This window comes from Centruroides vittatus, unplaced genomic scaffold, assembly GCF_030686945.1.
Source record: "Centruroides vittatus isolate TY-2023 unplaced genomic scaffold, ASM3068694v2 scaffold_324, whole genome shotgun sequence".
Classification (NCBI taxonomy): Eukaryota; Metazoa; Arthropoda; class Arachnida; order Scorpiones; family Buthidae; genus Centruroides; species Centruroides vittatus.
In genome coordinates, this window is record NW_027122701.1 from 3950273 (window position 1) to 3977214 (window position 26942).

The following is a 26942-nucleotide window of genomic DNA, read 5'->3' on the forward strand; positions in this document are numbered from 1 at the left end:
GACAAACTAGTCATTTATCTATTGAATAAGCATAGTCAAATTTCTAATGAAATTAAAAATAAATTGTGAATAGACCATTATATTTATTATCACAGATAAATAATAAGTTTAATCATTTATTGTCACAATGTCATTTTCTGAATTAATTTTATATTTTTTTTATTAAATTTTTGAAAATCATACAGTTTTATTGAAAATTTTATCAAAGTTTATACTCAGTTGTTCAAGAGAAGAATATATAATATTAAACTAATAGCTTAGAGATATTTAGAATTTGTTTCTACAATTTTTATATTTTTGATTTAAAAGAAAAAAGATTCAGAAAAGTACAGTTGTAAATCTCTGCTCTTTTGAAATAATTTGATAATAAAAATAACTCCTATATCAATCAAAGTTTCATAGAATTATAGACTTACATCTGTCTTCTTTGAAGCTTTTTGATTGATTTAGAAATTATTTCTGTTACATTAATATTTTCAAAGATTTAAATTTTTTAATTTTATAATTTGTAAAAACAATTCTTTTTCTTAGTATTTTCATTCAAATTGATCTGATAAAGTAACTTGTATAGTTTTCCATTTCACTGTTATCTGCTTTTACAATTTTTTCTATTACAAAAGTAATAGATTTGAAACAAAATTCATACAACACACATTTGAATAACAAAATAACTTGCGAAATTTCTTACATTATGTTTATCTTTATCGAATATTTTCTAGTCAATTTGATGACTATGCAGCTTTAAAAATAACAAAAAATTTCATAAAGTATTTTCTTTTATTGAAGCTTAAAATTATTTGGTTTGTTTAAAATATCATTTAAATTTCATTTATATTGATTAAAATTAAACAAATAAAAGTATTTAATTATTTTTTTTATTTTGATAAAATAATGTATTAATTTTTTAAAATTAAAAAATGGTTAATTAATTATTTTATTGATGATGTCTTTAAAAAATTAGAATATATTTGACACATTACTGTTATGGAGAAAAAAATACAATAAACTGAATCATTGCATAGTATATTAATTTATTATAGTCAGTTTATGTTTAATAATTGATAAATTAAATCATTTCTAGATGAAATTACATTGTTTTTTTATATTAAAAAATCATATGTATATAATCTATTCATAATACTTAATTTATCCCAAATATTCTGTGAATGATAGTTAATAAGATTTTTAAAAAATCAATATTTTTTCAATTTCTGTCTATTTTTTCTTTGGACTTTTGTGTAAACCATCAATAAATATAAATATTTTAATATATTTGAAATAGAAAATTCTTTTTGCACTTTTATCTTCATGAATGAGAATTTTTTTTTGTGGTGAATATTTGATTTAAATTTTCTACACATTAGTCTGTAATATTATCCTGTAGCATTATATTGGTTTCTAAAAATAAAAATTGCTGTGATGCAAATGCTATAAAAGTTTGAGAATTAAGTTATAAGTTCACTTATCAAGCACTTGATTGGGAATTTAATTACTAGTAATTTTCATAGATTTTATTTAAAATGTCAAAAATCAAATAATATTGCGCACAAAGTTTATATGGTGATTTCAACAGATCAAGTAGTAGTAATTATTACAGGTTTAAATCTGTGGAGATTATCAATTTATTTATATGCATTCTTCACTGAATTTAAGTCTAGTGTGTGTTGGACTATATGTATATATATGTCACTGGCAAGGTCTAAAGAATCAGCAGTTCTAGAACTGCCAACAGTGTTTCACACATTGACCAAAATGAAGTTTTATTTTGGACTTTGCCTGAAAACAAATTAGGCAAACTTAAGATTGTCTAAGGAGGTCTTGGTAATGTCTGAATTTGGTATTTTTGTTTGCACATTGCCTACTTTACCAGGCAATGTGCAAACACTACTTTATAAAATGTGATATTGAAGAATGAACCTTACTTATAAAAATACTTACATGTGTGACTGCAGGGTCGGCACCTCTTTGATTCCTTGTCAGGACTGACACCACCATGTCTTCCGGACACAGAAATTTTGATGGCTGTTACATTAGTTTTTGCGCGAGAGGCCATGTCGTTGGCTTTCAGACTCGGAATGGAGGCAGGTGAAGACCTGGAAGAAGTACACTCTACAAGATAGCATTTAACAAAATACCCATTTATTAATCGATATTATTTACACAGTTTTTATTGTCATTACAGACCAAAAAGGGTGCTTAGCACAACTGCTAAAGATGGATATATCTTATAAAGGGAAGGGGAAGCTTATCATGACCCTGACTGAGAGAGAGAGCTCACATTCACTTGCAAGACAATAAATACCTTAAATCAGGCGTGGCCAACAGTTTTTGCCCCCGAGCCGAATTGGAAAGAAAACAAAATATTAAAATTAAAAAAACGTTAAATACAAAAATGATTCATTTAAGTTAAATAAATGTTTAAACATATTAGTATTATATTTCTGTCAAAGCACACGAATTACTAAGTTAAATTGATTATCACCTGTATATCTTGAATTAATGTCTAACGTACATTATTTTATGATAAATATTAATATTTTAAATTTATCATGTTTTTTAATTCTGGCACTATCACACAGATGAATACAAAAGTTGTAAATCTCTACAATGGAATTTTTTTAAAAAATAAAGAAATATCGTGAATCCATTCGACCAATTATTGGAAGTTAAGTAACTAATATTGAAAGATTAATTGCAGACTGCATAAATTCATTAAGTGGGCCGGATCCGGCCCGTGGGCTGTATCTTGGCATGCCTGCCTTAAACACTTCTTGGTCCTATGACGTTATGACATACCGATGTCCGTTGGTGGGAATCTCAGCAATTTGGTCTAGAGGGAGATATCCTTTCAGCTTATCCTTCTTCTGTTAGTTCGGTGAGGCGGCAATTGGTGACGACTGGAACACACAGTTAGGGTAGGGTTGCTGATGACTCTTTGTGATTGCCATCACCCCCCTCCTGGCAGTGCAATGTGGAACCAGGGCATGTACTGATTTTGTACATAATAAATGATATTGACTGACTGACTGTCATCATCCCCTCCTTTTTTATTAGGGGGCTCCTCCTGAGTTTTTCCCATGACTTGGTTAAAGATTTTTAGTACTTTGGGACCAATAGTCAAATATTCACTCGTTGGTTCCAGGTGACACATTCAATGTATCATTTTCAACAAGGAAATAAGTCCGTGGGAAACAGTTTTAATTGTCTTTAACACTTTTTTTCCATTTTGTCTTCTTAAATTTTTCTCTCGAAAAACAAAAATTAAACAAACTATTTTCACCAATTTCAGCTCTCATGCATGTCAGTAAATGGAGAACAAACAAAATTTCAATGCCTTATTAAAACATATGAATAACTTATTCTAACACTTACTTATTAGCACCAGAGTTTGAATTATGGCATTAAAAATTACATAGCTACTTTGCCTCTTTATGTTTGCATGCATTATTGTGCAATGAAAAAATACAATGACATCCAACAAATCTTTGCCCACTGAAAGTGGAATAATGATTGTTAATTTACTTTAGCGAGTATTCTTTGTCAGGAATGTCATCCATTTTTAAAGAGTTTTCTTGGATCTAGTTTCTTGAGAAAAGAGAGGGGATTTTTTTCCCCCCTCAACTTTTCCATCATCAGCTGACTCCAGAACCAGTATTGCGATATTTCTAGCATCCGCTTTTGATTGATCAAAATTTGGTACTGACAGTTACAGATTTACTCACATCAATCTTTGGAAATTTATCAGAAACTGATATAATTTTTTTTGTTTTCTAATGCCAAATATGTTGTAAGCTTATTGTTTTGTTGACATTGCTTTCAGGCTCATAAAAGACACAAAACTGAGCTCTGAACTCTTACCTATAACATATGCAAGACAGCAAGATACCAGCAAAGTGGTTTCTGCAAAATTGGGACCAAATTATAAAAAATACCACCTTTTTTAACTATCCAGCAAACTATTTAATACTGTAAATACTGTTATTATATTTATTGGGACCAAAAAAAAGAGAAAAATTTTCTTCCTTTTCAGATCCAAGAAAACTTTTTAAAAATGGAAGGCATCTCTGACAAAGAGTACTTACTAAAGCCAATTAGCAATCATTATTCCAATTTCACTGGATAAGAATTCGTCAGATGTCATTGTATGAAAAAGTGCATAATGATGATTGTAAACATAAAAAGGCAAAGCAGCTATGTAATTTTTAACGCTGTAATTCAAAATCTTGTACTAGGATAAGTCATTCATATTTTTAGTAGGGCACTAAATTTTTGTTTGTTCCTCTGCTTTTACTGACATAGCAATTCTTATAAGTAAGGTTCATTCTTGAATAAAGTGGTCTACAAAACTCTTTTTTTTTTTTTTAAATCTCATATCTGCTCAGCCCAGTAAAGTAGGCAATGTGCAAACAACAATATCAAATTCTGACATTGCCCAAACCTCTTTAAGCAATCTTAAGTTTGCCTAATTTGTTTTTGGACAATGTGTAAAATGTAGTCAGTAATCTTAATTTTGCTTATGCAATCCTATGATTGCTGATCCTTTGGACCTTATATATGTGTGTATACACATATGTATATTCACACATTCTCGCAAACAATTAATTTGCAAAAAAAAAAAGCCTGAAAAACATATTTCTTGTCATAAATAGAAAATTTTCTATTTTATTTCAATTATATTGTAGAATTTATATTCACTGATATACAATATATCATATTAAATATATATCTAAAATTTTTACATTTTTTAATTTTATTTTTTAAAAGTCATAATTTTTAATATCTTGAATCAGCATTGTAATTTTCATGGCAGTTGTAATAGCAATTGAAATTTTATTTTCTTTGAAATCTGTTTTGCCATAAAAATCAATGAAATGTTTTCTGATGATATACAGTATCTTTTTCCTTTATTTTAAATTGTTTTAACAATGAGAATGATTTAGTAATATTTTATTAGAATTATAAGTTACTTCACATCATTTCCAATTAAGGAAGAGTAAAAGAAAAGATAATTGTTATCATAAAAGAGTATTATACATATAAACAAAAGTGCCAATCCTTTTTCCTTTTCCTTCTGGCTATATTTTGTTATAACTCCTGTTTTAATTTAGATAGAAACTTCTAGTTTTTTCCTATTATTATTTTAAGATAATAAATGGCATAATTCTTAAAAATTATGCCATTCATTAAAGCATACATATTAGTGTCATTGTATTAAATTTGTATCATTAATGCTAAAATAATCATTGGTATGTTGAATAGCAATGTAATTATACAGTACTGGACCAATTATCCAACAATCTTGAGACATGAAATGGTCCAGATTTCTGGATTGTCCAGTTTTCTGGACACGGGCTAAATATATACTTAAAATATAAAATAAACAATGGAATGTAAAGAATAAAATTATATTTAACAAATATAAATTAATATGCTTCTAAAGCAGGGTCTGTTTGATCATAATTAATTCTATTAAAATATAGAATACCATGTATGGTGTAATGATAAAAATTAAATGAAGAAAAGTAACGAATGTAACAAGCAATTATTTATTGTAATTATATGCTGTAGATCAGTGTCATTAGCATATTAAGTGGTAAAAATATGTGATGTTCATTATTATTAAAAATTCAATAAAAATTTAAAGAAATGAATTATTTAATTTCTAATACTTATTCAGGAGTTTGAAAGGTTTTCTTTTTTACTGGATGTTGAATCTATCAGCTAATTTATGAACTATTTGTCTTATCAATAGATTATATTATTTTTTAATAAAGTGAAGTACAACTATTAAATATGCTTTCAATGCTTAAATTTTAAAAGAATATTTCTTTAATAACAAAATTAATTTTTTTATACCAAAAAAAGTAATTTGTATTTTAGAGTAGTGATGATTCAATTTTTCAATCAAATGTATAAAAAAAAAATTGATATTAATTATACTGATTTTAAATGTAAATTTTATTTATTTTCAGAAATTCTACATGAAAATTTCCTATAATGAAACTCTCAAAAGGACAGTCCTACATAAAAAGAAGTAATGAGGTAAATAGTTATTATTATTATGTTTTAAATAAAGAAGTTATTTTTAATTATTTACTTTTTAAAAGTATTCATTAATTATAATTATTTTCTGTTTATTTGGAAAGTCATTGATATGTCTTATTTCAAAAAACTTTCATCTAAAATTAGACTGACTTATAAAAAAAAGGTAATAAATGAATGTATTAATTAATAAAAAAGCATTTTAACATTTTTTTTTGATGGAATTAAGAGTTAATCAAGAGTATCTTATTAATATGATTTGTTATTAACTTAGTAATCATTTTAAAACTTTATTTAAATAAGTGAAAGTACAAGTTGTGTAAAAACTTATATTAATTAATGAAACTATTAGAATCATTCAACATTTAACTTTTTTACTATCCTAAATTGAACATTATACTTGCTTAATTAGGAGATAAATATATCTTAATACAGTATATAAAACATTATAAAATAAATGTAAGCTATTGCTTATTTTAAATTTTAACTTAATGATGGAAAATCATTATATATAAGTTAACTGTATTTTTTGTGGAATATTAAAATGTAGAATTTACTGAAACATGTCTGTTCACAATTATTGTAACATTTATATGGTTTTTATTAAAATATTTTACAGTATAACAAATTTATTTGAAATGCATTTGTGAAAAATTCAAAAATTATGCTAGTGGAAGTAGGGAGTGACTATTCTTTTAGTATATTATTGTTTGTTTCAGTAACATTGTGCAGTTTAGTCATTTTTATTACAAAATTTCAGTGCATTATTACTAACTTATTTTTAACAATTTATTACAATAGATTTACTATTACATTTATTTTCATTATTCTGTTTTTATACATTAATATTTTAATATAAAACATACAATATCATTAAAAAATTTTTTGATGACATTGCATTTTTTTAATATGCAACAGTGTATTAACTCAGTGTGCTATTAGTCCTAGTGGATCTCTTTCTACTATTGTCCTGTAGATTCAAGTAAATCTTAGTTTGACCTGTTTCTCTAATTTCATTTTAGGCTGTATTTATCATGACAACAGAAGAGTGTATTTGAGCATTGACTATATGTATAAATTTATTCATAGGATATAGACAACAATTATTTTTTGTGAATTTTATGTTCAATATACTTTATACTGATACTGGAATCGTTCATTAGTTACTTGGATACAGGGGTCACTGTGGAAAATTTAAAAATATCTCCAACTATTTGCCAGTTTAAAATTTGTTTCATCACTTCAAATTATTTATTGCTACCAGTTTTACTTACTAATTAATGTGGGTGTTGGTAGCCTTATCAGTTTGGTGTCTGGAAAGCAAAAGTAACATGTTAAGCTGTCAGTTAAAAGGAGAGAGCCAGACATTTGGGTCTCCAATTCCTATGAAACCTGGTGAGCACTTAGTCTTAAACACTAACAGTTCTTTGTCCAAATGATAGGACCAACTTCTCAAGCATTTCCCAAAAACAGGTCTCTGAAAATTGAATGATTAGCTTATAAGGCTTTGAACATTTCATGTCTCTGAGTGGCAATGACCAAGTAAATAAGATGCTGATGTGAGTCTGGGCTTGACGAAAAATTTTAGTCAAAAAATTTTTTGTCAAGAAAAATCAGAGATGATGATTAAAACTTTTCCCATAGACTTGTTTCCTTGTTTGAGGTGACACATGTGTCCCCCAGAACTCACAATTGAAATTCAACAATTGGACAGTGGTGTGATGATTCCTGATGAAGTCATGGGAAAAACCCATTAGATACCCCCCAAATACAAAAAGTTTGCCACCCTTTTGAACTGGTGTTCGTGCCCAATTCTATTTCGGATACTGCTCGAGTTATCGCCAATCCTTTACCCTTCTCAAGACATCCAAGACTTCCGAACCACCTGGCAAACCCACAGTACACTGATTCTGAGACTCCAACAAAGGATTGATTTCTACTACTAAGGTATTTACCAATGTGCAACCGATTTGTAAACTCTCTCTCTCAGTTAGGGACTATAATTGATATCTAAAATTAGCACTTTGCTAAGTGACTTCACTACGTACCGAATTGTAAATAGTATCGATAAATAAACGGGTATTGTTAAATTCATAGTAGTGTACACTTCTTCCAGTCGTCTCTCAGGCCATCTTCAGCCTGAATCTAAGTGCCTACAACATGACCACTCGCGTGCAAAAACGAAATTAGCGGCATCAAGGTTTCTGTGTCTGTCCTGACGAACTAGTCATTGCAAACTGGTGTCAATCCTTTGGTCCTGTGATGCCGAAGCATAGAGGGTGCTCTGGCATTGCCATGCTAGATACTGGAGCTAGACAATGTAGTTTTGAACCTTTGGAATTTTAATTTAATTTAATTTTTTTTTTATGTGTAACATTATTATTTTTTGCATTATTAGCATTATTATTACTATTATTATTCCTCACGTTTAAAACTTCTCATAATTTTTAATTTCTTGTTTTATGTCATTTCCTGCTGAGCAAACACAAGCCTCTGTAAATTTAACTCTTTTATGCTGTTAAATAAAATTTTTATTTCTTCATATTTATTTTCAGATAGGTTGATATTGTGATATCTGAAGTGTAACAAACATGAATGCATGAGGAAATTGTCCAAAATATTAACAATTAAAAAAATAATAAAATGCTATGATTATGCTACCCAATTTTCATATCACTTGTCTTTTTCATCCATGTGTAGTAACGTCTGAAGCTTATTCGCTTGTGAAGACATAGTATGTAAAATATGTAAAAATAAATGTGAAGAAGTAAAAGTCTTATTTAACAATGTAAAAGAGTGAATTAAATCTACAGATTTGTTTTATCTAAACAGGATATGATGTCACAATTTTTAATCGCTTGTTTTATAAGCTTGAAACATGAGGAATAATAATGGTGATGATGCAGAAAATAATAATAATAAAACTGAAAAACGGACATAAAAAAAGAAAAACTAAATTAAAATTCCGAAGATTTGAAAATACATTGTCTAGCTCCAGTGTCTAGCATCTTATCTGCTTGGCTATCGCCACTCAGACATGAAACGTTAAAAGGCTTATAAACTAAACACTTAATTTTCAGAGACTGGTTTTTGGGAAATGCTTGAGAAGTTGGTCCTATTATTTGGACAAGGAGCTGTTAGTGTTTAAGACTAAGTGCTCACCAGGTTTCGTAGGAATTGGAGACCTGAATGTCTGACCCTATCATTGTTAGCAATAGGAATTATCTTTGAATAATTTTTTAATGAATAGTTCTGAATAATACATTTGATTACAATGTTAAAACAGTATTTCACAGGTTCTGTCATGTCAAAATTTTTGTTTTAGTCTACTGAAAAAAGATCAAAGTGAAAAAGGTCACCTCAAAAAATTTCCCGAATTTTATGTCGGTTAATAAGAAATCTCCAGTCTGGAAACACTGGGCGGCATTGCACAAAACTGCTTTTGGTTCTCAAAATCACCTGCTTTTCTGTTGAATTTGCCACATGACATCATGAAATCACTAGGTGTGTGGTGCATGGCATTCCCATTGCACAGAAGCTTGACATTTTGCTGTTTTTCCTGAAGTGTGCTTTGTGATTCAATTTCATGTTGAATGTTTGAAAGAAGCAGACTAGGACTTTTATCACCACTTTAATAAAAATATTGCCAAGTGGCAAATTTGGCTTTATGCAGTGCAACTCCTATTGATATGATATAATTCTTGAACATTTCAGTTTAAGCATTTTTTTAGATACAGATAGACCTCTACTTAAATAAATTTGATACCTAAATCCATACTTACATAAAAAGAGTTTTCAGCATAAACAGAATTTTTGAAGTGTGAGGTAGTGGATTTAAGGGTGTGAATTTGGGGGAAAATGCTTAAAAAGAATGTTAAATCATTTGTTTCGAAGTTTAATGTAAACATCCATTGTTAGAAAAACCCTCATCATGGAGAATCAGATTGGATGTCACCTCTTATGTCAACAATCAAGTGGGAAAGTTAACACATAGTTGTGAAATGAAGGCAGTCCATTACGTAACTACTCTTTGAATAATGCAAGTCATCATAAACAACAGACCATCACATGACCCATTTCCCATGATAATGATATAAAAGCTGGAGTCATCGGAAGTTCAGCGCAATTGACTAGAAGTTGTGCTTATCATAGTGGACATTTTAGCCTCCGCATCCCCACTCCTGCCTGAGATGACAATGGATGAGGACTACGATACTTCCATACAGAAACTGATCGTCGCATACAGCTCTCCATCAATGCATAGTGGTATTTTGTTAGCGGTCTGTAAACTCTCTCTCAACGGAAATAGACTTAGCTAGTAGATTAGCCCTTTTCATAAATAATATACATTGTAATCGCATTTTACCGTATAGCCATGTATAGTCCGTATGTGTGTTAGCTTTAGATATTCAATAAATGCGTTGTTTTTATGTTAAAACCTGTCAAACTGTCTGTTATTTCTAATCCAGACACCTATCAACTTACTTGTGACCTCCCCACTCGAAATAGCCCTTCTAAAGCCATCCAACAGACAAAGTGAGCAAGTTCCACCAACTCTACAAGTAAGTGGCATTTAGCGAACATCCCTGTGTCCCCATATTCTCACATTAGTGCTTACACAAAGCAAACAAAGTACTGTACATTAGGTGCAAGTTTGCATAGTCAGGCAAGGTAGGCAGATGCATCGTCTCAGTTCAATATTATTTGTATAATTTTGCTATATTTGTGTTTGAAACAAAAACATTGGCTTTATAAGGATATTCTAAAGCTTGCTACACACTACATTGGATTAGATCAGAATGGTCAGAATTTTTTAATAACAGTATTGAAGTGGAACTCTGCAAACTAATTTGGATCAGATCAGAAAATTTATATGAGATTGGACTGAAATCAGTTTTCAGGGGAGGAATATTTTCACTGATTCAAAATGGTGCACAGACACACTGACAACTTTTTTTTATTGCATTATTCATTGCAAATGTGTCCTTGCTTCTGTTTGCTGGAAATTTTTTGTTGCAATTGATTGTGTTTTGTTTTTATTCAAAATGATTGATGACAAGATAATGCAGTTAATTCAGCAGTACTCAATTATTTACAACATTTCACACAAATATTATTATGACACTATCAGGTAAAAATCTTATGGATATTGCTTTGAAGTGCCAAGCTTATCTTTACCAAAGAGAAACTGCTAAGAAAAAAATTGACTGTTGGTAAATTGTCATAAGTTTTTACTTTGCACAATTTTTTTTTACATTTTAGATGTTTTTGTTTGAATATCAATTGTTTTTTGTTTAATAATTGTATTATTATATCAAGACATAAGACAATAATGTACAATTTGGTTGGCACTTGGCAACCACTGTGGCAATCGTTGAACTCTTACCAAATGCATTGCTGACCAATGTGCTGCTGACTGAATGAGCTGCCAACCAAATGCTTTCAATATTCATTTAGGTTGGCATTGATTGACTGAATGCCAATCAAACATGCTGCTATGACTGAATGCCAATCAAACACCTTTTGATAAAGTTTTAATTTGCATTAATTTGAGCTTTTGTTATTCTGAGTAACAATTTGAATAAAATTTTTGTTTTGATGCAATTTTAGCCTTATAAGATAAAATTAAGCCATAAAACTGAAATAGTTCTATGGGAAACCTTCATGAACTTTGACCTATCAACCTGGAAGTTTTTTGAGCACCTCACTGATAACAAGAAAGACAAGTTTAAAATTTGAGCTTTCTAGACCCAGTAGTTATTTCTTTCGGAGTGTCTACAGTGCCAGATGAAGGAAAAAAAAAGAAAATATAGCTTTTTTGGCTATTTTTGCACTTTTTAATTGCTTATATTTTGGCAACTGCTTTATAGAAATTTTGCACACTACGCAAGAAAACAATTACCTTTTGAACAAGGTATTTGGAATTACTTTAGATGTTTGGGAGGACAGAGAAATTGACCCCTGAAAATCAACAACTCTGATTTCTGTAAATGTAGTCAGTCAGTGACTTTTTTACTTAGCAGGGAGTCACTGGTGTGACTCTTGATATTTACTTTTGATCCTGATATGTGGACAAATTTTGTTTTTTGCTTGTAAGAAGGGTTCTGGTGTGAGCCAATCTGGTGTTGTGTGCAACAAGCTTTCATTTGTGTTCTGATCCAATGTAGTGTGTGACAATCTTAAGGTAGGCTAGGTTAGGCTAGACTACAAATGGGAAATCTGATATAACCAAAATTTGACTTATGTGATGGGTTATGGAATGATCTATTTCCATAACTTGAATACATATAAATTTATTTAGAAATATTTCATATTTAAATAATATATATCATGGACATCATATACAGTGGAGTGTTGTACTTCAAACTTAATTCATTCCAGGAGGTCATTTCAACTTTGAATCAATTTTTTCCATTAGAAATAATGGAAAGTGAATTAATCCATTTCCAGACCCTGAACAATACCTGTTTTGATAAACTTAAAACAGCAAATACACTTAAGGTAAAAATAACATAATTAAATGCCTTAATAATAAATTAAAATATGAAAACTATAAATAAAATATGTAAATAATGTATAATAAAATGAAAACTGCATTTATTGGTAGCACATTATGGACTTCCTCATCTTAACATACATATGTTAAGATTGATTTAATTATAACAGTTGTGAAAGTTAGCATATATATGTGAGATTTTATTCTTTTTTTAGAATCTTACTTTAAACTGGTTATTTCACATTTTGTTTGAATAAAATGAAGTCAAAATGTCTTAGAATAAAAAGCAAATCAGACATATTAAGTTTTATGACTTTCAAATAGGATATAATGCCATACAAACAGTAAAAACAATTGTAATGTCTATGGGGAAGATACTCCTAAACTTCAAATATGCCAAATTTGGTTTAAAATGTCTTATTTGGGAAATTTTTAATTAAAGGATATGAAACATAAAGGGTGCCCAAAAGCTGTTCACAAAGAAAAAAAATCCAGCAATGAGTTCCTTAACTCTCTCAGCAACATTTAAAAGTATGTGTGTGGTGCTATCTGTTATGATATTTTATTATTAACAAGTTTTTATATTTTTAATTATTATAAAAATTCCAAAATGCTTAATTTTGAGGGTAGGGATGTGTTTTATAAAAAAATTTTAAATGCTAATAATGAGTAAAATTGTTTGAAGTCCAACCTTACTCCAGATATGACACATGACCCCCATTATTCCCCATCTCTTTGACCTTTAACCACTAAAATTTATTAGCATCAATTTCCCTAATACTCAAGCCTCCTTGCAAAATTTCAGAAATTTTTGACAAAAGCACAGGAGTTAAGCTTCAAAGAGGGTGGACAAAGTCGTGCCCCACACACGCACACACACACACACGCACACATCAATACATACAGAAAACCTTCTGATGTCATTTTTGGAGACATTTGAACTTAATCAAGTTTAAATACTATAGTTTCTGCCTGCCATCTAATATTTTGTGCATGTGCTGCATATGAGTGTATTTAAGATGATTTGACATCATCTTAAATACTCCACACATCAAATCAAACCAAACTGTGGTTGGCACAGTGAAATTGGGAGGTCCTGCAACATCCTCTGTATAGTCCAAATTGAGCTCCTCATTGGATTTTCATTTATTTAGAGCTTTAAAGAAATTTTTAGTGGAGAAATGTTTTGCATATCAGGAGGGATTGGAAGACATCGTTCTGGACTATTTCAAGCAACAGTACCATGAAAGGGATGTTCAAACTAGTGTCACGCTGGAATAAATGTCTCAACGTTTAAGGAGATTATGTTGAGAAATAAACAAAAGCCTGTAGTTTTGTGAAATGTATTAAATATTTTCTTTAATTATAAATGTTTGTGTAATTTTGGCCTGTACCTTTAATATTGGACTCCCCTCATACAATGAGTAAACAAGATGTCTGGGAGTTTAACATTTTTCACTTAATGAAAAGATTCAAATGTCTTACTAATTAAACAGTTCAAATCTTCTTGTTAAACCTGACACAGACCTATGAAAAGGGATTGAAAACATTCTTTGAAGTAAATTAAAAGTGTTGCTGAAAAAGCATTTAAGGTGTTGTTCAAGCTAAATTAGTTTCAGCCTTTATAGAAATGTTTTTTAATGATAAATCAATTTTCTCATTATAACTATGAAAGTTTTTGTTATGATTTACAGATGATGTTGTAGTACATTAAATTTTCAAATGCGATTCATGTGATTCTAAGTAAAAATAATTGTTTGCACTAAGCTTACTGCCATTTTGAGTTTTAAAAATTGAATTTTTTTAAGATGAGTTAGTCTTGGCATTCATTTTATTCTTCTTTTCTTTGAAAAAAGTTCACACAATTGTCCATTTAGGAAAACCTGGCATAAGTGAATGAATTCAAAACTCATGATGATGATATTTGTTCAGCTCATTGCATTATTTGTCAAACATCCTTTAATGTTAAATACAATGGAATTAAAGCATTTATAAGGCATGCTAATTGTGAGAAGCATTAAAAAAGAAGTGCATTCTCATTTACCTTTCCTCTGGTCATCGTGTCGGCCAACAAAGCATAGTGACCTTAGTGGTTCCAAAGATGGTGACCTTAGATGACATGATGGAATAGTTTTTTTGAGTAATACAGAATTAGCTGTAATTTTTTTTGAGGGTAGTGTTGCAATGTTAACTTTATCTGAAATAAGATTACAAATTTATTTCGTAGTACACAATAAAAGTATGCACATCCACATATAAATGAAGAATTTTCAGGTTTATTTTGAAAGATTGATTCTGGCTTTTTCATTTTTAAGCTTGATGTTTATTAATTTATGTACTGTACATACCATGCTTATAGTGCAAATCATTAATTTTTCTAAAGTAAAATAAACTTTAGAAAGTATTCAAGAGAATTGGAATCGGGAATCATATCAGAATCAGTTTTCAGCAGAATTGGAATTGAGAGAAATCTTGGTATTGTCCCATCACTAATAAATTGTGCTGATCATTTGAATAGAGAATTTTGATGGAAAGCATTAGTGAACAAATACCTAACAGTAATTCAAATTGTACTAGTGACATATTAACAGTGAATGTTGGATGACAGTTAGGTATTTTGTAAAAAAAATGCTGAATTTTCAAGTTTTATTTAATAATTTGAATAATTTTTTGATTCTCTTTCATTTATCTCTGCCAGTCTCATTGTGTCACATTCCAATGTCATATAATCTCTCCCTGCAAAACTTCACTGTCAATGTCAAATGAATCAGTCGTTTTAGCTAGTATCTTTACTCTTGCAGTAGCTTTAGAATATATATCAATGATAAGGCCAAGAAACTATTTATGCCCATTCTTTCTAATAGAGACATTTTATGATTAACAGTATCAAAGGAGATCTAAAGTCCATGAAACCAGCATAAAGTTTTCCAATTGTTTTCTGTAATTTTGATTGAACCAATGCATTTAGTACAAATATTTTGTCTTGAGGAGATCTTGCTCCTGACACAAAATATCATACTTAAGGATCCAATTTTCTAGTCTTTTAATTAATAAAGATGTAAACAGTTTCCCAATTACAGAAACCAAAGATATAGGGCGAGAATTTTTGAGATCATACACATCGCCTTTCTTATATATTGGAACAATTAAAAATTCAATTCATGATACTGGAAAACTAGAATTTCTTTTAATAGAGTTAAAAACCTTCACAATTGCAAAAAGGAACTTTTCTGAAAGACACTAAATATTCTGTTCTAATAAAATCAAGTCCAGTTGAGATACCAGCTTTAAAATGATGGTACATTTCTGCAGTGGCATGCAGTGACATTTGATGATAGGGAAACTGTGCTGGCCCTGGATAGAATTGGAAGCATTATACGATATTTTGGTGTGTAGCATCCACGAGCTATACTAGATGAGAAAATAATGATAAGATTGCTTTTGTATATTTGAATATAAATTCATATATGCATATTCACAATGGAAGCACTGTATTGTCGAATATGGGATAGCTTTCACAGTGAAAATATTTGAATTGTGTAAAGCAGCCAGATTATACGCATTCTAGCATGCACTTTATAGAGCACCAACCTCACGCAGTTCAGAAATTTGTAATAAGATATATAATGAGGTTATAATAAAATATTAATTTTAATTAATTCAAAGTATGTTAAAATATGAAAATAATCACACAATATGTATTTATATTTTAGAAAATACAAGGAAAATGGCATTTCCACAGCTTCCATGGATGGCACACCACTGCTTTTCTGTTAACAGAATGCCAGTTTTTACTTTAATCTGATGTGCAACACCATTCTGCATGTTGCTTGCTAAGACTATCATGTTTAAATATTTAGTCCATGCAACTATACTGGCTTCGACTAGCCCACTTAACTGTTTGTAGAGTACTTGATGTTATATAGTTTTAGGAGGTGTGGGGGCTTACCTCACTGGATGCTGAGGTGTAAGCGAAAATAAACACTGAAACATCACCTGACACTCCATATGTAGTTGTAACGATAGAAGCCTTGACAATGCAGAGCATGGAAAATAGGAAGTATACTGATAATGTTAAAAACTGACTTTTGGAGGCAAATATCCCACAAAAGATCACATGTACAGGTATTGTTCCTTTGAATTTTTTGCTTGTATAGGGGGGTCAACAATTCTGGGGGTGCAAAACCCCTCACTCAGAGCTTGAATCTTACCTGTTGCTGTACATATTGATTGGTGTCTTGTTAACAGAAAAGTACCAAAATAATTAATTGCTCCTTTTATCTCCTCCAATGTGAAATCTGTAAAACATTCTGTTTCTAATGGAAACACTTTATAAACATCCATTGACAATTGTTTAGCAATAATAATTAAAGAATGTTCTTTAGAGAATTTAGCAGAATAAAAATTGAACCATCTTTCCAAGGTAATTCTTAAATTATATAACTCAATGCACTTTTACATTTAAAACTGTTGTTTGCCAAAATTTTTCAGAATTATTGCATGACACCAATCTCCTATTTAAATTCCAAAAATAAGACTGTTTTTTCTTTTGACATAATACTTTATACTCTTTCAAATAGTTTTTATAGAAAGCATAATGTTCTACTGTATTTAACTTTTTGCCTTCTTAAACAATTTTCACAGATTCTTTTCTCATCGTGTAACATTCACTATCTTACCATACATTTCTTATGTGGCTTTTATGAGGAACCGATTTAACATCATGAATTAGTGCTGTCCAGAGATAGAGAATCATTGCTGCTTTAACTATACAATCCACTAGATCATTAGATGTAAGGTTTCCTCTGTATTTTTCTGATAAAACTTTATCTAGTGTAACAGTAAATGAAGATTTAAATTCATCCCTCCATATTGCACATTTACCAAAAAGTTGTCTTTTAGTAGCTCTAGATGATACCAAAGGGATCACTGATAGTAAGACAGGTGAGTGATCAGAACCTATCTCTGATAAAACACACAAGTCATTTATAATATGAGAATATATTTTTTGTGACACTATCACAAAATCAGTTAGAGTGCCTTCCTTAGTTGTATGGTAGGTAAAATTACTTTCTTCATCCCCTGGCAATAAACCATTTAAGCAAACAAGATTATTATCCTCACAAAAATGGTAGAGAATTTTTCCTGTATCATTAACAATGGAGTCTTTTGAAGCTCTCAAAGCAGTTTGCTGACCACTAGTGAAACATGACAAATAATCAGAATGTTCCACTCTAGCATTAAAATCTGTGCATAAGATCAAATTATTTTCATGTAATGAGTAGTTTTCTATAAGCAACAAAATATTCTTGAAATCATCATAATTATTGTTAGACAGAATATATGACACTATTAGCTGAATATTGGTTAAGTCTTCAGTATCTAGTTGTAAAATCAGCACAAACTGTGATTGAAATATCAGTTTAACTTCAGAGACTGCATCTAATCTAAGTCCAACAGTTAATCCACCACTGGGTCTTCCAGGACCCTCACAACTATATGCTACCTGATGATAAATTTTGTAATTATTAGAAAACATTGATTCAATTATGAGAGATGTATGCCATGTTTCTACCAGACAGAACTCATCTGTTCTATATATCAGATTCCAGAAATTAGGAAAGCAATATTTATTATTTAAACTTCTAATGTTATAAAATAGAAGTTTCATATTATCATAATTATCCAAGTACAGAATATATGTCATCCTTGTCATAATACTGTTTATCATTATAAACTATATTACTAAAAAAGATTGTTCTCTATCAATCTGGAAAATTTCACCATTGTAATTACATGTAAATATCTTATCATCTATAATTAATCTGTTATATCACAATTTAACATTTCTAGCTTCTTTTGAACACATTTCTTTACCATAGTCTTAATTTGTTTCTGATAGTTCTTGTATTCATCGAGTAACCATCATTAATGAATATATTTAAAACTTTTAAATTACTAACTTTTTAATATACTTTTAATTTATCTTCAAAACTGATAAACTCACAAATAATTAATCTTTTTCTATTTGGTTTAAATTTTCCAATTCTAGAAGCATGCTAATATTCACATCTGTAACCTTTAAGTTATTGTTAAGAAGTTTCTGAATCTTAAATAAGCTATTGTCTGTTTTATCGTTATCCTCTATGTCTGAGATTACAATATTATTTCTTCTTTTTTTTATCTTCTAACCTCATTAACTTTTCATGCAAATTATTACATATTGCATCAATTTCCGTAATTGATTTGTCATAAATCAATATTAAACAACTCAAAGCCCTATATATATATATATATATATATATAACCAAACAATAACCAAACAATTGCCTTGAATACTTGGGCTATAAATTTGCTTATTTTAATAATTAATACTAAATAATTTGCTACTAGAGGCAGACATTAGGTGCCATTTTTTTTATCTAAATTAATAATTATATTTTTATTAAATAATTTAGTATCATCTGGAAGAAAAGAACTGGCCCAGGCCTGGGCATGAACCTGCAACCTCTGTTTGTTGTGCTTTTCCTAGCTGTCAATGCTAGAAATTGTGTTTGTCCTTAAGTTTTGGACATGTGTATAATTACTATCTATTAAAAGTCAAGACATTTTTTTGGGGGTGCTGCAGTTTTGAAATGTTTATCATGAGCCACCATTGGGAATGACAAAGGCAAATTGCATTAACATGTCAAATAAGGAATTTAAAGTATGCAAAAATTAAAAAATAAATAAAAACTATATTTCTAAAATTTTAAAGATATATACAGTCAAACCTGTTTTTATGCGCTCTTTTTATGTGCGATTTTTATTCGTGCGATTTTTTTAATGCGAATTTTTAATTTGTGCGGTATAGTTGGCGACTAGTCTTGTGCAATTCGTCATGTCTTACGTTGACTTATTATAGCTAAATAAACTTATTATAGCATAAATGCACTTATTACAGTAATATTATTGCATGAATATGCGAAAAATGAAATAATTTACTTTTTAAGTCAACAAAACACCACCTGAACAAAAATATGTAAAACAGACGATAGACCAGACGATGCAGTCAAGCGCTGACATCTGTTGTCAATAAATTCTATTTCGTACGGTTTTGAGTTATTTTCTATGCGAGACTTTTTTTATGCGGTCCCTGTTGACCGCATAAAAAAAATATTTTTTAATTGTGTTGCGAAAACTATTATTTACAGCCATTCGTGAAGTTTCGTGAGATTTTTTTTAATGCGTTTTTTTTAATGCGGTCCCTATCCTTCGCATAAAAACAGGTTTGACTGTATTTTAATTTTGTATTTAATATTAGCATTAAGTATTTTTAAGAAAATATTTATTTTGCAAATAATCCACTATTACCTGTTGATAAGCATATTAGTTCATCAGTTTAGTATTTCAGGTTAGGCCTACTGTTGAGGAGAATGATGTATTTGTTCATTATATTCAGGAGTGGATCTACATAGGGACTAATAGGGCTTAAGCCCTGGGCCCCCAAGTGTCAAGGACCCACAAAAATTGAATTATCATAAATTTTTAATACTTGTTCATTAACCATTAATGAGCACTTATTGTATAGTAAAAATTAGTTACTATAAATTATCATTATTATTATATTATTAATAATATTATTTTTATTAACAAAGAATGGGGCCCCATTAGATTATTTCCCAGGGCCCCATCTAAGTTTTTCGGGGCCCCTAGGCCCTGGAAAACTTAGATCCGCCTCTGACTACATTCAGTTTATAAAAGAATGAAGAAGAGTTTTGTATTTTGTTGGAATATGGTATATTACATTCCTAGCATTTTTCAAAAAAAAAAAAAAATGTAATTATGCTAATTACATTCTTTCTTGGCTCTGATGCAAAATGCCACTAAGTGACATAGCATAACATTCAAAAGCAAATATGTGATGAAAAACTTGTGGAGATAAAACAGAAAAGTACCAATTTTTCTAAAGTTTTTAATTTTTTATTGTTCAACTCATAAAAAATGTCTAACTGTAAAATTTATTACTTTAGTATAATTTTGATAAAAATTTTGGAATTAGAATATGTTAGGTATTACTTAATTTTTCTTATAAATAAACTGAACATTAAAAAATATTTAGAAAAATAGATTTAATTTTTCAAAAGACTCTAGTTGTTATAATAAATTATAGATTGACAGAAAACATGCTATTTTTTCATCATATTTATGATTCAATATTATAAAGTTGCATAAATTGAATCTAATATTAACAATAGACAATTAATTTTTAATTACCTAACTCATTTCACTAGTTCACTTTATTGAAAATAAATAAATAAATTTTTCATACATAGAAAGAAATCTTTTTTTTAGTCACATTTAAAATCGTTTTATATAGCTGATTTGTGTGATCACTTTTAAGTTTATCATGGATAGGAAAACATTATAAAATATGATTAACCAAATGGGATAATGAATAATAAAATTTTTTTTCAGTTAAATAGTAATTATCTTAGCATTTAATAGGTGAAACACTGAACTATATAAAAATCAAACAATTTCTCTCCTTAACATATTTTCTTCTAAAAGAGGCCAAAAATGTAATAGCCTATCTTATTAATGACAAATGCAATTACTACAATCAATAAGGTTAATATATAATATCAACCTAATTAATAGAACTAATCAATATTGTGTCTGTTTTGTTTTTCACAAACAAAGGATTAATATGGAAAAACATATAAGTTAAATATTTGATAGATTATATATATATTATATAATACAGATTATAGTTAACAAAGGTGTTGAGGTTAAACGTGAAAATTGTACAAAACTACTAAAATTTTAGTAGGTTTGTATTTCTAGACTTTTAAGGAAAGAGAAATATTAAAAATGTTAATAATGAAAAACTAAATTTATTAAAACAGATTATAAATAATTTGAAGTAGTTAACTTTTTTTGATATTTTATTTTATAGTTTTTAAAATTTATTATTATTATTATTTTTATTTTTAACTGAATTATATTTAAATTGTAATTTTCATGCTGGATTATTTACTTTAAAGTTTATATATTTAATTAGTTATTTTTGTGTTTTATTATTTTAATTTACTTCAAATTATGTATTTAAGTTTATCTTTGTATTGAAATCTATAATAAATTCTCTCAAAATAGATGATAAATATTGGCTTTTATTTAATAATTTATATTATTAAAACAAATTATCATCAGCATTATTATAAAATATAGAATTGTTTTATTTTCAGAAAACAGAAAATGAAAATGTATATTCAGAAGCTGGTAGTCATTCAGATCGTCCTAATCCTAGAACTATATTATTACAGAGAAATGATGATGAATTTGGATTTACGTTACGACATTTTATTGTATACCCTCCCGCAAACTTACAGGTAGAATTAATATTTGTTTAAAATTCATTAATTTTTTGTAGTGACAATATATTTATTGTACATAATCTTATAAACTTGTAATTATGATAATGAAAATTAGTTATTTTGAATGGATAAATTGATTATTGGTTAATAATAACAAAGTAATATCTTCAAATCTATTAGCTTTTTGAAGTCTGTGTAATAATTATTAGAAATGTTTTTAAACCTTGCCCCATCTTCAATTAGTGGAGAAAAGTTTGAAATTTTGTAGCTTAAATTCTTAGAACAATTTGTCTGACTTTGTGTATAAAATATCATACTTTAATCTTAAAAATAAATAAATGAAGAAATACAAGATGATAGATAAGATAAAATATGGTAAACACAAATTAATTATAAAAAATTCAAAATAAAACCAAACAGAAATGTTTTCCTGTAGAGAATATATGAATAATAAACTACTGTATAGCAACTGCATATATACTTGAAAATGAATATAGTTTTTGTCATTAATTTAGGTAACTTTTTATTACTAATCATTTTTAATTAAAAATGAATAAACTTCAAATAGCTAATAAATGTGAAGATTATTATTTTTAAAAAGATGTCGGGAAAAAATTAGGATTTTAAGTAATCAAGTAAATAAAAAATACCAAGAAAGTAAATATTAATGATTAAAAAGAAACCTTGCTAACTGGCAAAAATGTGTTCATTCAACAAGTACTTTCAGGATGATCTATTGAAAGATCAAGAGTACCCATTAAATAAACATATTTGTGCTAGTTATTAAGGTAAAACAAACCTCATTATAATATGAATAAACCTATTTATGCTAACCGAATAAAGTAATCATTCATTAGCAATAAGTAATAGTTTATATAAAAAATGCCTTAAAATAAATATATAGGAAATTTTTAAAAGTAAAAAACAAATATTTTTTACTTTTAAAAATTATGTTGAAAATTTATTTTAATTTTTAAAACTAATAAATTTCCAATCACATCACATACAAAAAACTTTTTGTAATAGCACAAATGTTGTAATCAAGACATTCTGGTAAATCTTTTTATATTTAAGTGTTACTAAAATGATTTTCATTCTACATATCAATCTGTAGGAAGATTTATATGCAACATTACTTCATTCATAACAAAATGATAACATTACATATTCAAATTAAATATGATAAATTTTTACTTAGAAAACAAAATATATAATAAATGATATGTAAACATTAAATTAAAATTTTTGTAAAAAACAATTATTAGATACTATCAACTTCTAATATTAATCAGAATATGATCTGATGTAATATTACAAGGAAAGATCAATAAATAAGGTAACAAGTGGATTTCTGGACATACCTTTGTTAATAAAAATGTGAAACTAACTTTGCGTATATAGGGGGTATTGTGAGAAGGTGACATTCTTTTGCATCTGGGCAACAGATGATGGTTAAAAATGTTTGCATACTTAGCAAGCATACGATTTCATGTATAGTTTTTATTTATTTATTTATTTTTTCTGTAAATATTGGTAAATTATATATGAATATAAATATGGTTAAGCCTTATGAAGTAAGCCTTATGGTTATGACTTATGAAGTTACAAACTATGAGTTATGAGTTATTTCTACCTAGGAAAAGGAAATGTTTTTGAATAATGTATTGTAGCATCATTAATTATTTTGTGTCAGAATGGTTAACAAAGTGCATCGAAGAAAAGCAGTTCTTTGAAAATAAATTCTTTTGAAGAACTTTTATACTATTTTGTTTTAATTTATATTGTATTTAATGTAAAATGTAATGTATTTTTAATTTTATGTAATTGTCATCTTTGTTTTTATGTAAATTTGTTAATTTTGGGGATAGATATCAACTGTTCTTAAAGACTTTTCTATTTATTTCTAAAAATAAATAAATAAATATGGTATGTAATTGTATAAATATGTTTGTTAATTACAAAATCATTCTTCTAAATTTAAATAATATTTTCAAGAAATGGTAATAGACCTAGAAAAGAATGGTGATTTTTATAAAGAAAACAAAAAAATTTGTATTTTGTCTATTTTTCATCTATTTTGTTGCCTGGATGTCCGGCACCCAGTTAGCAGTACCCACTTGACCATCATCCAGTTATCTGTCGCCCAGTTGATGGTGTCCTAGTTTTAGTACACTCTCCTTATAGCCTGGACCCAGCAACTTCCATCTGTTTGGGTCCATGAAAAAATATATCTATGGACAATGATTTCTGACTGGAGAGAGTGCAATTGGCAGTCATTGCCCAGCTGGAGGGTCTTGACACAAAATTCCTTTTCTATGGAATGGATGCATTGATTACCCAGTAGAACAAAAGTGCTTGGACAAATTTGATGATTATGTAGAAACAGTGTGTGTGCAGAGTTCTGATGCAACCATAACACAAAAGCTAAATTACACCAAGCACAGATTATATGTTTGGCCCTATAGTGTGATGAAATAAAGGTCTTAGAATCTATGGAAGGTCTTTTTAAATTTGAATTCCACTCATGTTCTTTGGAAGTATTCCATTCATTGAACTATTGTAGCCTGAAGCAGGATTCAGGAGGAATCTGAAAATATTCTCAAACATTTTAATAAATTTTCATCACTGACTGGACTGAAGTGAGGTTTGTGGTGTGTTTTGCTAAACTAGCATATGTGCTCATCAAATTTCAGTGGACATTTTGTAATAAAAAATTTCTCTATGTATTACCTTTTCATACATATATGCATGAAAGTGTTTTTGTATTGTTGTTATAATTTTAATTACTGAATGTGAAGACCAAAAAGAAAAAACTAACAAAGTTTAGCATAAAACCAAAAATGAACCACAACCACATCAAACTATAACTTAATGTTTTCTCACCAGGTTGTCTGCCATTGTGTATAATGAGGCTATTATTTAATCTGTCTGCATTTAATGTTTTAATATAATTTTATATATTTAATTTGTAAGTATAATAATTTCAATTGTAAAATTGGAAAAACAGTTGTGAATAGAAAACCATTAGGGGTACTGTACCAATGAATGTTTTGATGAATTTAAAACATTACTTATGGTGTTGGTTGTAGGGATTGCAATCCAGCATTGTTTTGAATCCAGCTGGATTTTTGCTGGATTGAAATCATTCCAGCTGGATCCAGCGCGGATCCAGCGTGGGTGTATTTTTGGTGCAATAAAGTGTTATCTGTCTATCTATCCTGCAATTTATGTTTTTTTTAATGAAATAAAACATTTTTAAAAAATACTTAAGAAGCTTTTATTATTTAGACTGGTCACTATAAATCAGTAAAACTTCTTACACATTTAGGTAGTAAACTTAACTTTGGTTCGGTTTAACACTTGAGATAGAGATAATTAACTTTAAATGTTTAGTTAGATTATAATTATAATGTAATCTTTAAGTTAAATAATAGCAAAGGTAATTCTACTGATTAATTTATATTAATATATTAAAATAATGTAAGGACGGATAATCAGTGGCTAAGTGGCTATCAGTTTTACCAGTTTTCATATATAGGCTCTACATATTAGTCTGTCATTATTTATAAGTATATAAAACTGTGTACTGGAAGTAGAATAAGTTAAATAAACTACACCTTTATCAATCCAGCAAAATTTAATAAAATAATAACGTTTTCAATCGTTTTTAACGATCTTCCTTGGTTACAAAAAAAATAGAACATTAAATATAGAACATAAAATGTGTTCGGAATAAATATAAAAATTAACGGAAAACGCCCAAACGGACAAAATATAGATAAATAAACAAAATAAATAGCGGAAAAATATATACAGGGTGTTTTTTTTAACTGACGGTACTCAGAAACGTCTGTAGAGCAATCTAACAGCCGGACTGTCGCCAAATTTGGGAGAGTGACTAAGGATGACATGGAAAAGAGATAGAATTTAGGTACTACTTTTTTTCTTCGCGGAAGATTCCGCGAAGAAAAAAGTAGTACCTAAATTTGCCGGTAGAGGAGGATTTGGCGCTGTTGTAGCGAAAAAGCTACCAGCACTTCACTGAAGAAAGGGTCATCAGTCGCTTTTTTTCCACTTGCATGGCCGCCTCACTCCCCGGATCTAACCCCATGTTACTTTTTCCTGTGGAGTTACTTAAAGTCCAAGGTCTACCTTGGTAGTGTTCCAAACTTGATGACTTTGAAGGACAATATTTCTCGAACTGTGATGAACATTCCTGCGAACATGTTACGTTCGGCCATAGCGAACACGGTGTTCAGGATGCAATGAGTTGTCCAGCAGGACGGTGATCACATTGAAGAAGGGAGAAGGTTATTTGCTGATTAATTAAACTTTCGTTATTACACTGAAACCGCTGTCTGATTATTCATTCGTGTGTTTGTTAATTGCAGCTGGATTTCATGCAGATTCTTAGCTGTTTTGCTACAACAGCGCCAAATCCACCTCTACCGGCAAATTTGGGTACTACTTTTTTCTTCGCGGAATCTCTTTCCCATGTCGTCCTTAGTCACTCTCCCAAATTTGGCGACAGTCCGGCTGTTAGATTGCTCTACACATGTCTCTTAGTACCGTCAGTTTAAAAAAAACACCCTGTATATAAGATCCAACGAAACCAGCATTGTCTGTTAATAACATTAATTAATGTAAAAGGATCTCCACACGGTAGACAATGAGTTCGCATCTCTATGGTTTATACAACCAGTTGTCATGTGCGCCTTGCAGATTTCCAATCTCTCAAGATGTTTGACCTATTCGTCGTCATTTTTATAATTGCCGCTTGATCCCATTGGACGCTAACATCCTTCTGTCTTGCGTATGATGCCAGCGCAGTCTTGTCAAGGTTCTTACTGATTGTATATTTGTGCTCTTGAGCCTTTGTTTTAAACTGCGCATCGTTGCACCCACATAAACAAGCTTGGAATTGAAACGTTGGTTGTGTAAAGGCATTGAATATATACCCGTTGTTGAATTCCGATCCTCTTTCTTTTTATTGTTTCTTAAAAGTTTGAAAACAGTGGGATTACATCGGTATACAATACGAAAATTAT

The 26942-nt window shown here is 29.1% G+C and overlaps 1 protein-coding gene across 4 annotated transcripts in view; it reads left to right on the forward strand.

Moving 5' to 3' along the window:
* Nucleotides 1-26942, forward strand: part of LOC136988207 (rho GTPase-activating protein 21-A-like) — a 95598-nt gene that overhangs the window by 5955 nt on the left and 62701 nt on the right. For all 4 annotated transcript variants that reach the window (XM_067286041.1, XM_067286043.1, XM_067286042.1 and 1 more), the window contains exons 3-4: nucleotides 5973-6042; nucleotides 21766-21909. In XM_067286041.1, the coding sequence (XP_067142142.1) occupies nucleotides 5998-6042; nucleotides 21766-21909 (189 nt within the window). In that variant the 5' untranslated portion in view covers nucleotides 5973-5997. The remainder of the gene's footprint in view (nucleotides 1-5972; nucleotides 6043-21765; nucleotides 21910-26942) is intronic.